Source organism: Ailuropoda melanoleuca, chromosome 16, assembly GCF_002007445.2.
Source record: "Ailuropoda melanoleuca isolate Jingjing chromosome 16, ASM200744v2, whole genome shotgun sequence".
Taxonomy (NCBI): domain Eukaryota; kingdom Metazoa; phylum Chordata; class Mammalia; order Carnivora; family Ursidae; genus Ailuropoda; species Ailuropoda melanoleuca.
Genome location: NC_048233.1, coordinates 24,603,557 through 24,618,150, shown reverse-complemented (window position 1 = coordinate 24,618,150; position 14,594 = coordinate 24,603,557). Strand labels below are relative to the sequence as shown.

At 34.2% G+C, this 14,594-nt stretch overlaps 1 protein-coding gene across 4 annotated transcripts in view; it reads right to left on the bottom strand.

The window, feature by feature from the left end:
• Window positions 1-728: 728 nt before the first annotated feature.
• Window positions 729-14,594, bottom strand: part of FGFR1OP2 (FGFR1 oncogene partner 2) — a 38,175-nt gene continuing 24,309 nt past the window's right edge. Inside the window, exons 3-8 of one of the 4 annotated variants that reach the window (XR_004621138.1) lie at window positions 13,433-13,550; window positions 11,933-12,075; window positions 9,457-9,570; window positions 6,653-6,766; window positions 2,990-5,211; window positions 736-2,870 (exon numbers count right to left, since the gene is read on the bottom strand). Coding sequence is in view for 3 of the 4 variants with exons in the window: in XM_034644592.1 (XP_034500483.1) it covers window positions 5,074-5,211; window positions 6,653-6,766; window positions 9,457-9,570; window positions 11,933-12,075; window positions 13,433-13,550 (627 nt within the window). In the remaining variant the exon portion in view is untranslated. Of the gene's footprint in view, window positions 5,212-6,652; window positions 6,767-9,456; window positions 9,571-11,932; window positions 12,076-13,432; window positions 13,551-14,594 lie in introns of all 4 variants that reach the window. The other 3 variants (XM_034644592.1, XM_002917110.4, XM_011222195.3) reach the window with 3 other exon arrangements.

Genomic DNA, 14,594 nt, shown 5'->3' with positions numbered 1-14,594 from the left:
GGCACCCCAACACCTTTTTAAAATAAACTAGCTGCCTCATTTGAAGGAGACCATCTATCAGAATTGTTTAAAACTGAAATATATGTATTTCGAGGGCTGGGCCTAGGGTTCTAGAGGACTACTCTCATGGACAGAATTGAAGGCTTTTCTCTGAAAACAAAAAAACAAAAACAAAACCCAACTCATCTTGCTTATTAATGCCTGAAAGTTTTGGGGCGCCTGGGTGGCTCAGTCAGTGAAGTGTCTGCTTTCGGCTCAGGTCATGATCCCGGGGTCCTGGGATGGAGCCCCACTGTCTGTTTCTCCCTTTGTCCATGCTCTCTTCCTCTCAAATAAATAAAATCCTTTAAAAAGTGCCTGAAAGTTTTTCAACACAGGACAGTCTTCCATTTTACAAGTAGAGCTACTCTTCTTCCAACCCAGCTCTCCCTCCTGAATTCCTATACCAGTGATTCTCTACTGGATTTTCTCCTGCATGATGTTCTTAAACCTCTTATATTCTATAGGTCTAGAGTCTGCATGACCAGGAATAAAAATCCTTATATGAAGTTTTTATTTAAATTCCAGTTAGAGATAGGTCTTAAAATGAACATATTCCAGAAGTTAACATTTGAGAAATTCATTCACTTGATCTCATCTCGCATCAACCTGTGATTTGATAGCACTGAGTACTTGACCACTGAGTGGTGCTGAAATCTGGGATGAAGCTGATAAATCCTTGGCATTTTAAAGTAGCCAAGGGCTAGCCCTATTCCTCTTGAACTGTGTATACACACAGAAGCAATGTGCTGAGGCTTGCGGTTACGCACTGTGACAGGGACAAGCTCTTGTAACATCGATTCTAACCAGCTTTCTTCTTCGTTAGTTTTATAGAAAGCCCAAATGTAGCTTTCCTAGCCATGTCTGATACCCAAGAAGTATATATCCTTTGCTTCAAGATTAGGATGTTTTTACTCTGGGTCCAGTTCTACCTACTGATACTGATGTCAATACAGTGAATTTTCTGAAGGCTTTAGTTATTCCAAAGCTGTGGGTTTACGCTTTTCCTTTTTTGTAGGTTTACTCCTTTTGTCCTCACATGGAAAAAAAAACTTGCAAGGGATATCATTAACTGAAAAAAAAATCGATGAACCAAGGTGTATTTGAGATTCCAATTTTGTGTGTGTGTGTGTGCATGTTTAAAAGCATTTATAGATTAAGTTTTTCTGATTCACAAGAAACTTGTAATTACCTCCGGGAATACATAGGTTGTAGGAAGATACTGGCTTTGAACTGTAATATTTTCTGTATGCTGGATTTTTTAACCATGTACATTTATTTTTTCCTTTATGCAAAAGATAAATTGTAACAAAAAGGAACATAACCTAACAAACTTTTGAGAATTTATACACCAGAAATAGGTACAGTACATAAAATATGTACATAGATGTTAAAGGAAGCATTGTTTTACGTTAGCAAAAATTACAGTCTGAATATCAGTAGGAGAAATAGTTGAATAAATTATGACATCTATACAAAGATAGTTTCTGTTGCCTGCAAACCAAAGTTTTTTGTAACTAACTGGCTAGTGTATGTAAAACAACGGAATTAGTTGGAAGTATACTGATGTTATTTGCTTCTGGACACTTCCCCCTATGCATTTGATTTTTACATAGTTGTAATTATATGTGCAATTTAGTATTAAGGTTTTTGTTATGTAAATTTAGGTACATATTTTTGTTCCTGTTGCTAGAATCTTTAAGCTGCAGTATATAATAAGCTGTACTGGGTAGATACTGATAGTAAATTAATAATCTGGACATAAACTATTTCCCTATTGTATGATATTTAGGTTGAATCTCATTTGTTCACTCTAGCACCTATCATAATGTGGCTTTAACCTGGGGAAGCAGTGGAGACGGTGAGAAATGGAGGGGGTCAATAGGATTTGCTGATGACTTGGGTGTGTGATATAAGAGGAAGTAGAGTCAAAAATGCCACCAAGGTTTTTGGCCTTAGCGGCTGAAAAGATGGAGTTGTCATCAGCTGAGATGGCTGGAGAGTAAGACTGCTTTGAGCATGTTGAGTCTGAGATGTCTCTTTGACAGAGTTGAAGGAGTCTGGAGTCAATGAGAGGTTTAATGAGAGCTGTAAATTTGGGAGTCATCAGCATTACAGGTGGTATTTAAAGTCATGCGACTGGATGAGATCACCAAGGAAGTCAGTAGGAATACAGAATAGAAATAAGGACTGAGCCCTGGGGCTCTCTAATTTTAAGTCAGAAGAAAGAACAAAAGCAGCCACTGAGGTAAAAAGAGAGCCCCTTCAAATTCCAATTAGAAGTTATACTTCATTGATGTTTCACTGAAAAATGCACTCCTAGTTTACGCTGACCACAAGAGAAGGTAGAGATCACCAAAAATTGAGTTATGGATCTATGATCTTCCACAGTTTAGAAATAAAAAATTTTGGAAGTCACCTTTATATTAAAGAATATCAATTTGAGCAGATAACAATAACACTTTATCTGTGAGGTTGTATGTAATTAGTTTTTTAGAATTGTATTTCCGATATAAAATAAAAAGTATAGTGGATAGATGATAGATACTCGTTTTCCAGGGCTGTCATAACAAATCACCACAGGCTGGGTGGCTTAGCAGAAATTTATTCTCTCACAGTTCTGAAAAATCAAGAAGACCAGAAGTCTGAAATCAAGCAGGGTTGGCCCCTTCTGCAGGCTCTGAGGCACAATGCATTCCATACCCTTCTCCTGACTTCTGGTGGTACCGTAGGGCCCTGAGGCTTGCATAACTCTCTGCCTCTATCTTCACATGGCTTTCTCCTCATGCCTCTGTTTCAAATATCCTTCTCTCTTCTAAGGATACCGGTCACTGGAGATAGATAGGGCCCATCCTGGATTTAGGATAATTGTATCCCAAGATCCTTAAATCTGCAAAAACTTAAAATATGGTCTCATTCATAGGTGCAGGAGGTTAGAACCTGGACATACCTTTGCAGGGACACTCTCAAACCCACCATATATAATAAAAAGGCTTGCAGGATCAGGAATAAGTTGCTGGCCAATTCCTAAGAAATACAGATAGAAGTTCTTGCTAAGTACTAGTTTTATGGTTAGAGAGAAAATGCCATAAAGATAAACTATATGTAAGAATAAATATAGGTGTTGTTCTCAAATTAACTTGGAGACCATATCAATTTCAGCCATTCATCTTTATTGATAAAATAGGCTCCCATGCAGTACACACTCTCAGACATAAATTTAAGGTTTTGCTTTAAAAAAAAAAAAGTATGGATGGAAAACTGTTGCTGTATAACAAAGTAAATGTCTTTAAACACCAAGATCTTAAAATTATATCCAAGTAAGAAGACCAAGAATAAATTAACTTGGTTTATAAAAATAATTATCAAGTAACAAGTAACATTTTGAAATAGAGCTGCCTCAATGAATTGCCTCAGACTTAACTGTGTAGCTTATTTTCTTTAATTCTGATGTGGGATTAAAACTATATGAATGAATGTGCCACCAAATTAACAGATACTTCCCCCAAAACCAATAGAAAAGTTTAAAAATAAAAACTGTCATGTATAAAATATCAATTAAGGCCTCTGAGGAAAGAAATCTATTCAGTGTTTGGGCCAGTAGCCCTTTTCAGTCAGCCCCATCGACTCCACTTACCCCAAACTTAAGATAGAAAAATTCCAAAGTGAAAAGCAGTTTTGAATTTTACCAATATATGAAATTATACACAAAAATTACCATGTGAATATTTCTTTAACAAATTACACACCCAAAAGCAGAATTTGCTACTGTGCTAATTTTAATATAAATCAGTATATTTATCATATGTGACATTTTTCTTTTATCCTTTTATTCTATAATCACAAAATAAGAAAAATTTAGATTTCAATTGATGTTAAAGTACATTTCTATTTCTAGTGGCTTTTAAAAATTTACATACTGGATATTATTTTGTAAAAAATAAAACAAATACTTATAAATCCATAGATCCTCCCCCATTCCCCTTTTGACTGAGAGGTTATAAGAAAAATCTTACAGGTTATGAGGGCCAGATAGAGCTTAAGAATAGATCCAGAAAACAATTTTTTTTTTGAAATTTTAACTTACTTCCTGTATCTCTTAAGAATACTTTTAAAAAAGGGTTCAATGAGGCAGAGCAATTCTCAATTTACTTTGAAATTACCATACCTAGCTTGCTATATCAAACGTTTCAACTCTGTTAGCTAAAAGAGCTACATAATATCCTTAAAGATGAAACAAAGAGAAAAATCTCATCTTCATTATTGATTTAGAACCAAAACTTAATCTTCCAAAGGAGTAGTTTAACCTACTAATATGTCTCTTATAAGATCTTCTTTCTTAGAAAGTAATATTCTTTCTCTTTCATTCCTGAAATGATATTTCATATACTTAAACAACTTATGGACAATTGTTCGCTATTTTAATTATGGTAAATTAGCTAAAATTAAATTACCTCTTTTGTTTATGGTGCATATAAAACATCCTTACAGCCTTGCTAACTGAATTTTCTTTGACAAAATTTATATTTATGGGAAAGTAAAGCTGAAGTCTCATGGTACATAAAAGCTGTTGTTAACTCTGACACGATACAGTGAGGAGAAATAAAATTTAGTATGACAATCTTCCATTCACAAAACTGTGGCAAAATGTGTATTTTAAAATTTAGATAATTTTATGAATCCCCAAACATTTACTGGGGATATTCATGCTTATCCAGGTACCATCCAGAATGCCAGCTGCACTGCTGAAAGCTCTTGACAGTTCAGCAGTCACTCAGAAAATCTTTAGTTTGTTCATCAATTAACAAAGTTTCTATTTTAAATTTATTTTGGAATAAAGTCTATGACCATTAACTATGCATTTTTTTTGTTGCTATCTCAAGAATGTCATTGCCAGTGCACTGTACATACTATAGAAAAAAATAAAGCAAAGGGTAGCTTGAGACAGGTTATTCTGTTAATTCATTCACTTTAGTAGGTCAGTCCCAGTGACCATTTGGAGCCTTGTAAGAAGCTCACAGACTTACAGGCTCTTCAGCTCTTCCTCAGACTCAGGTCACTATTGGTCACTAATGCTGACAAAGATGAACTTTCAGACACATCATCCTTCCTAAGGTTAAGAAATGATTCTCGAGTTATTTGAAGGATCTCTCTCAAGCCTTTGTTTTCTTGCTAAAAGAGGGCAAAAACAAAGATGTAGTCAGCAAGATAGCCCCAAGAATACAAACATATCTTAAGCCAAACAAAGGAAGGTGTGACAGAATGTTCTAGCATTCAAAAACAACAACAACAACAAAGTTCTATCATTAGCAGACATATACTAAATCATATATGCAGTTGAAGTTGACACCTTGAATCCAGAGAATACTTTTTTTTAAAGAGATGGGAACTGTGCTCAGCGTTTTGCACCAAAGCCTTCTTATTTATGCAGCTGTGACTGTCGATGGAACCTCCGAAAGGGCCTTATTTTACACTCACAGTACAGGTGAAAAAGATAACATCTAGATTTATGTTTCTATAAACTCAGCAAAGCCTGTGAATAGTACCCTGGGACTAGAATCTCTTAGTACTTTAGTACTTGTACTCCTTTCCACAAGAGCATGGAATGCAGGACAAGCCATCTGGTTTGGTTTGTTGTCTTCACTGGAATTTGAAAGCAACAGGGCTGGCTGAGTGAATCGTGGTATTTTTCAAGAAGGGAAGTGACTAGATCTAGCACTGATAAACAACTTTTTTTTTTTTTCTAAATTAGTTACTATAAGAAATTAGACATTTAAAAATAACTTTTGTAATTCTCAACCACTTTGTCTTTAGTCTTACTTTCTAAGTTTCATTGGTACAAAGCAGGGATCAGCAAACTACATACAACCTGGCTTGAGGTCTGTTGTTTGTAAATTACACGTTACAGGACTATAGGTAAGCTCAATCTTTTTTGTGTAATTGGCTGCTTTGTGTTACAATGGAAGAGTTGTGTAGTTGCAACAGAGAATGTCTAGTTTGCAAAGACTAAAATATTTTCTCTCTGGTCCTTTACTGAAAAAGTTTGCTTACCCCTGTTGTAAAGAATGCTCAGGGATAGAAATCACTTCTGGCCCTCTATAACCAATAATATCGCCACCATGATTTCAAAATGGAGCTTTTAAAGTATAAAAGTCTATTCTACTGATTTGAATTATTTAACAATGACTTATGCTTTTGCTACCACAAAATAAAGGACGGAAAAGCTTTTACACCCCCTAGAAGAATACGAGTGCCCAAGAAATCTGTGGATTAAAAAAGTTTTCCCTGCATCATCATCATCTCCAACAGAATGAAGAAATTTTTTAAATTACTAAATTAAAAAGCATATTCATCCAATAACAGGAAGCAACACAGGATCAAAACATTAATTTTCTCAAATATTGCTGTTAAGTTACTAATGATCCTGGACTCTTCTATTACTACGGAAATGGTCTTGCATCATATACCCGTATAACCAGTATCCAGGTTAAGAAAGAGAACATTGCCAGTTTTCCAGAGAAATGTATACATATATTTTTCAATAGGATGTATTTTCTGGCATAAATCTTTTTGTATGGGCAGTTTTGACGCACATTTGCAATTTAAAACTTACTTCAAGTTGAAATATTCGCTCCTGTTCCTTGCAACCCTGTTGCTCATCAATTTCAATGGCTTTCCTCATTACTGCTGCCATTTCCGTTATCTGATCAACATGTGCTTGTAATTCCTGAAAAAAAAAGAGATGGGAGTTGCAAATCAGTGAAATACTTTTTTATTTTTGGATCATCTCCTTTTAAAAAAATCTGCATTGCCACTTAATATGAATGTAATATTCTCACATTGCCATGTAACATGAAAGTACTACGTCAAACATATTTACAAGAAAGTTGACTGACCATAAATGTGCTTTTGAAATTAGATTTCTGTTAGGACTACAAGTAAGGATAAGCAGCACAATATAACTAAACCCACTAGCAAGAAGAGTACTCATATTTCACATTCTTCTCACCACAAATGATCAACACCTTTTCCTTTTTTATACCTACATATACTAATCAAAGTAATGGGGAAGACAAAAATTATTGACACATCTGATCTCTTTACCCCTAACATCTTCATGATTTACAAATCTTTTCTGTATTATCCATGCCTAAAAATTGATCTCAAACCAACCTAGAAACTTTTCCAGATTATAATCTTCCTTGAGAGCAGGAACTGTATCTTTATATTTGCCTGTGTCTGGTACATAATGGATAATAAATATTGAATAAAATGAACAGAAGCCTGCTTTTGAGTATTAAAATATTAAATGGCCTTCTTTGCAAACTGTTCAAAATATCACTTAGGTATAAAATAGCCATTTATTTGGTGCAGCAGGTAGAATAAATTTCTTCCAATCTCATGCTATTATCCTTTTTTGCACACCTATGATATGTCAGGCACCATGCCAGGCAAACAGGAATATGAAACCTATCAAGACATGTTCCCTGATTTCAAGGAGCTTAGAGTCAAGTGAAAGAGATAGGAGGTTTAAAAACCAACAGAAACTTGAGAATAATCATTTTTTCAACAAACAGCTTCTAAGACCATTGTTCACTGGCAGTTGAGGGTGATTTTATTAAGGTCAAAACTCAAAAGCTAAAAACTCCCCCAATAAACTTGTCTCTTAAGTAATTGCATATATCTGATTTGTAAAAATCAGAGGACCTCCAAAACCTTCAAAACTAGTAAACTGTGGAAGAAATATGTAGAACAAATAGTATCTTTAGCAAACCACACATTTAGTACGTTCTAACCAACAAAAATGCAGGTCCCTATATTATTTTAATGGGGACACCTATACAATGCCAGTATGCAGAAAGAAGGCAAAACAAAAGGACTAATCTACACTATCCAATATGAAGCTATATAAATGTCAATTAAATAAAATTAAACACTTTTTAAAAAGTGAATTCAGTCCCTGAGTTGCACTAGTGACACATCAAGTGCTCAGTAGTCACGTGGAGCTGGTGGCTTCCATGTTGAACAGCACAGATAAAGAACATTTCCATCATTTCAGGAAGTGCTATTGGACAGTCCTGGATTAGATTATGGTAGCAAGAGTAACATCAAGACAAACATCTGTCATATTCTGAAATAATTCTTTAAAAATGATTAAAATTCCTCCCCCTGGAAAGGGAGCAAATGTCTAAAAACAAGTACAGACAACTGCAGCAACAGACTGAGGATGATGAGTAAAAATTCTGAATACCAACATTTTCTTCAGTTTATCATTTAGTGTCCTCTTAGGGTAAAAGGCTGTACAAGAAGCAAATAATTCTTTGCCTTTAAAACAGAAGAAAATGAGATTCCACTAACTTTTTCAGGACAGAGTCTGTTCTAATTAAATCATAAGAAAAAAATATCCCAAGACTTCAAACAGAATAGTATTTTTATAAGCCCAGTTCATGGATGGTTCATTTATAACAATAAAATCTTTAGGGAAGCATCCTAGGTCTTTTAATGAACACAAGAGGCCAAGAGCTGTGCTTTCAAAACTGTCTGAAAGGCAAGAAGTGTCAGTAACATAATCCTTGAACTGTCAGTAATATAATCCTTGAACTTTCTTTAAGTGCCTTTCATTTGTAAATTTTGTTTAGGGTTATTTCAAATTTGCTCGATAAAGACCTGCTGCAATAATAATAACAAAAAAAGACAATATAGCATATATTACTAACATATACATATAGTATAAAACCTAAACAAAGGCATTTTTAAGTTATTGAGAACTCAAACTGAAGAACTACAAACTATCAAAAATCTGAATTAAAATTGTTCCTTTAGAGATGCCTGGATGGTTCAGTTGGTGAAGCGTCTGCCTTTGGCTCAGGTCAGGATCCCAGGGTCCTGGGATAGAGTCCCGCATTGTGCTCCTTGCTCAGCAGGGAGCCTGTTTCTCCCTCTGCCTGCTGTTCCCCCTGCTTGTGCTGTCCCCCCTGCTCTCTGACAGATACATAAAATCTTTAAAAAAAAAAAAACAAAACCAAACCAAAAACTGTTCCTTTAATAGTTCGAACAAAGTTTTTATGAAATCAGATTAAAATCACTTCCAAGAGAACACTTTGATGTCCACAAAGAGGATAGCTGTTCATAAAATTCTGCAGCAACAAAATGAAAATCTGGCTTGAACGACCTTTAAAGCCTGCAATTATCTAACAGGCTGTGTATGATACAATACACAGAGAATTAATGACAGATTTAAAGTTTCTACACTGAATTATTTCTGCATGGCTATCAAAAGCACAGTATATTTTTTAAAAGCAATTTCATTTATTTGCTGATTTAAACTGGCAGGAAAATTCAATGTCAAAAAATGTTTTAAATGGACCTCCCCCCTTCCATCCACACCCCAAAAGATGACTGTCTTATTTAGTGTACATTCTGATTTGCTTCCAAGTGCCTCCTCTCCAGTCCATGTTGAGATGCTTCAAAGATGTGTCGAGATGCATCAAGGAAGAATCCTTCGGAGCTGTTACGATGTACCATGTCAATCTGTAGTACAGAGTCATTATAATGTTAATACGGATATTATCCGTAATTTAAAAACTGAATGAGTGTTAGTTCATGCGTGTTAGCCAACTGTTTGAAATGTTTGTTTTTTTAAGATTTCCAAAAAGGCATCTGGTCAAAAATAACGTAAAAATGAGTATTTGGACAAAAATGAGTTCTTCTCAAACTTTTTATTGATTTTTCAATCTGTGCTCAAAACCTTCTAAGTGAGGGTGAAATTCTGTACTACAGTGGTCTCAAAATGATCTCTTATGCCAAAATGCTGTTATGTGTAACTCTGCTTGTTACCCCTAAATGTGTTATTAAATTTTTTTGTGTTCAGGCTCATCAGAGTGTCAATACCTAAACACGTCCTGGAATCTCATACTTCTGCACCTTTAGCATACTAGTTTCTCTGCTCACCCACTTCTGCTTATTGACCCTTCCCCCCCAATAATTAATTCAAGGCTAGATTTAGATGACTTTGTCTTTCTTTCCTGATACTTGCCCAGATTCTCCTCATGAGAACTAATCTTGCTTCCACTAGTATTCCCGTATTAAATCATATCTCTATTTTAAGGATTCATTACATTTTACCCTATATATTATGTTTGTATTTCCCTTTACACTATAAGCTCTTATGGCAGAGTAATGGAACTTATTATTTATTCATCTTATTATTAATAAACTAAGCCAGTGCAAGTGTTAATAAATGTTTGTTTAACTGAGTTGAAGTGTCTCCTTTTTGGGAAAAATCAAAATCACAAACATTAATATGTATTAGTTGGAATTAACAACAAGTAACTGAACAGTCATTTTATGGAAGGATCAGCACTTAGATGAATTCAGTCTGCATAATAAAGGATGGTTTACAGCTACCTTAAGAAACGTTTAACTTTGCTTATTAATAAAACTGCTCTAGTGAATGGTAAAATCTGATGTGTTCTAGAAAATACTTGCTTTTGGCATAGCTGCTACCCAGTGGAACTAGCAACCCGCAGTATCTTACACTAAACATTTTTTGGTAGAGCAATCTCTTTAGATCTTAATAAATTTATTTCTTAGGTTTTAAACATAAAGGCCTTTTGAAATTTCTCAAGATTATATTTATTTTACCAATAATTTAAGTCAATTCATCTTTGTATCTTTAAAAGAAACACTCAAGTTATACATTTAAATTTATATGTTTTTATAATGATATCTCATTAATGATAGATACATTTATATTCAAAAGGCTGCTACTTAAACATCCAAGGTTATTCCTTTCGGTTAGAAGATGAATAGTATAATTAGATAACATTAAACCCATATTTATTAATTATTATATAACCGACACAAGAGGTATCTATTACTAATTCTCTTAATATGTAAACTTGTCACACAAAGATCTATTTACTAGATATTTAATTTTAATAGAATAATTAATACCTTAAAAATACTTACAAGCACCAAGATGGAAGAATTATTTTAAGGACTCTAAGATGTGTTTCAGTAATTGAGAATGATAAAAACTTGTCTTAAAACAGTATTTCTTAAATAATGTTAGTTTTAACTAATAATAGTTAGCTCCCCATTATCCAATGCAAGTAATAGCTAGAAGTCACAATATTCTAATATTTTTATTTCACACCAGCAGTTAAAATTCAGCTTAAAATGTAAGTAGGAAAGGATTATTCTACTTGTCTTCATAGCAGTTGCTAACGAACACAGGGACATATAAAAAGCAAACAGACAAAGCGATGGTAATAAGTAAAATGAACAGAGGGAAAAACACTAATTTCTACCCAGTTCAGCTCTGTCTCTAAAAATGGTGTTAAGTGATATGTGATCGGAGAGTGGGGTGGGGTCAAATCTTAATATGTTGGTTCTTTTCCTCCCCGCCCCCCATGGTTTTTCCATCATAATCAGTATTATTTACAGTCTGGATTAATTAGCCTCATTCAGAAAACAGTCTTAAGAAAAACAAATCTACCTTTAGCTGGTTTCAGATTTCTGAAAGCGTTTTTCAGCATTTCAATTTTTGTTTTTGCAACAAATGTCAACACACAAATTTATTAGAAGAAATATTTCTTAAAAGCAGATAACCTTATAAAATAATTTTGAATTGAATATACTTACCTTTACTTCCCAAATAAAGTTTATTTTTGAAAATATGTTAAAGCTACTAGGGAACAACAGGAGTTAAGAGAGTAAATCAAACAAAATACGTAACAAGAAATGACAAAAATAAGGAAAAGCAGAAAATGCCAGAAAGATGAAATATTCAGTATCATGTTAGATACCTGTGATTTAAAAAAAAATCTCAACACAAGTTAACCAATTGTGCTTCTTTTTCATTTTAAATTATATTTATAAAATGGATTACCTTGGAGTGCTGCTCTTTTAACTTCGTTATTATACCCGGATCATCTTTTTTGCTAGCCATTAGTAGTCTAAACATTTGCTCTCGATACTTGCTCATGATAAGTTCCAAGGCAGACTGATGTTCTTCCAGGGACGTACGCAATTCTATCAAGAATCACAAGGATAACAGTATATTTTACTCAAACTTGAGTTAAAGATGTACAAAATATTCTCTTCCCTATTGTATTTACCAAAAAAGCAATTTACAAAGAGGGTGTTTTGAAAAGAAAACGTGTAAATCTCTTGCCATAAAGAAAGAAAGCACACCAAATGGAGTCTTTTTAAGTGGAGTTTTTTAAATGACTATTTAAAGCTCATTTTTAAAAAAAATCATTTCAACAAACATTTACTGAATAATTAAGTACCAGATAATGCTCTATATTAGGAATACCCAAAAGGCCATGAAGCTCAGAGTCTAGTGGAGAAAGCAAATACACTCTAATTATATTACAATATGTAAAGTACAGAGCCCTACCTAAATATATATATAAACAAAGTCTGTGAGGAGAAACTGGTGCAAGTTTCACATTATTGAGATAAACTTGCACTCAAGTTGAAAAATAAAGGAAAGGGCATTCTACACAGGGAGGCATGAAAGCAGATGCTGTGTTCAGGAACTGGTTCAGGAGAGCAAGAACAAAGGTTTCATGAAGAGAGATATGGGAAGAAGACAGGGTAAAAGGCCTCGAGTTGATTTTGAAAGCCTGGATAAGGAAGTTAAGTATACAATGAAGGTTCTAAAGCAAAAGAATAACATGACCAGATATGTCTAGGAAGAATGAATTTGATGCCTGTGTTGGAGACAGACTGAAGGGGGAAAAGAGACTAAAGTCACAGAAGCCAATTAGGACAGATCAGGCAAGAGACTGTGAAAACCAAAGCAAGGGACCAAAGCAGTGGTTCTGCAGAGAAGGAAAGCGTTACTTCACAGGTAACAACAATGGCACAAACTGGATATTGAGGGTAAGAATCTAAGATGACTCCAAGCAAAGTAGACATTCATAAGTAGGAAAGGATAACGACTAGTGCATATGATTTGGGCATATGGATCAGAAATGAGAATACCAAAAAGGAAATTTAGTTGGCCATTTCCCCATTTTTGAAAATACTAATTGGTCCCAAGTTAAGAGTCCAATTGTATATTACAGGTCTTTTAATTTTAACTAAATTCAATTTTAATTAAAGCCCAATGAACTATGTCCTTCAAAAGGGTATACTTTATGGTATGTAAATTATATCTCAATAACAGTAATAAAAGAACATGGGCAAAAGAAATGAAAGATGTTTTTAAATAAATGCGAATCTAACTTTAAAGCCCACTCCTTTATTCTCAAGGCATTCTGATAGCCACTGAGTAACATAATTCATTATAACATTCCTGGTTCTTAATTTTAGTTGTCAAACTCCTTTATTTTTTACAATTATATGTTCTTACATATAATCTTAAGATTATATGTCTTACCTTTGTTCTCTTGTTGCAGTTCTCTGATTTGCCTGTTTTCTTGCTGGATTCCCATAACCAATGTGGACCGTGGTCGATGCCTTGCAACTTCATTAAGTTCTTGAATTTCTTCCTGATACTAATAAAAAGAACATGGGCGGAGAAAAATTTGAAAGTATATATCTCAGATATATATCTGATAATGGTCTAATATCCAGAATATATAAAGAATTCTTACAACTCAATAACAATAATAATAATCCTAACTTAATACATTTAATACATTAAAAAATGGGCACACAAGATGAGTAAGTTCTGGGGAATCTAACGTACAGCATGGTGACTATAGTTAACAACATTATATTATATGCTTACAAGTTAGTAAGAGATTTTAAATGTTTTCATCACAGTAATTATGTGAGGTGATACAGGTGTTAACTAACTACTGTGGTAATCACTTTGCAATATATATATATGTATCAAATCATCTTGCACACCTTAAGCTTACACAATGTTATATGTCAATTCTATCTCAATAGAGCTGGAAAAAAGTGGGCAAGGGTTTTGAAGGGACATTTCTTCTCTAGAGAAGGTATACAAATGGCCAGTAAGCACATGAAAAGATGTTTAATATTACTAGTCATTAGGGAAATGCAATTCAATACAGTAGTAAGATACCACTTCACAACCACTAGAATCCAGAATGTATTTTATTTATTTATTTATTTTTTGCCTTTTTTTAAATTAACACATAATATATTGTTTCAGGTGTACAGGTCTATGATTCACCACTCTTGCACAATACACAGCGCTCCCTACAACACATACCCTCCCCAGTGTCCATCACCCAGCCACCCCATCCCTCCCACCCCCCTCCACTCCAGCGACCCTCAGTTTGTTTCCTGAGATTGAGAGTTTCTTATGGTTTGTCTCCCTCTCTAGTTTCATCTTGTTCATTTTTTTCCCTCCCTTCCCCTATGATCCTCCACCTCGTTTCTCAAATTCCACGTATCAGTGAGATTATATGATAACTGTCTTTCTCTGATTGACTTATTTCACTTAGCATAATACCCACGTCATTGCAAAGGGCAAGATTTCATTTTTTGATGGCTGCATAATAATTCCATTGTATATGTGTGTATATATATATATACACACATCGTCTTTATCCATTCATCTGTCA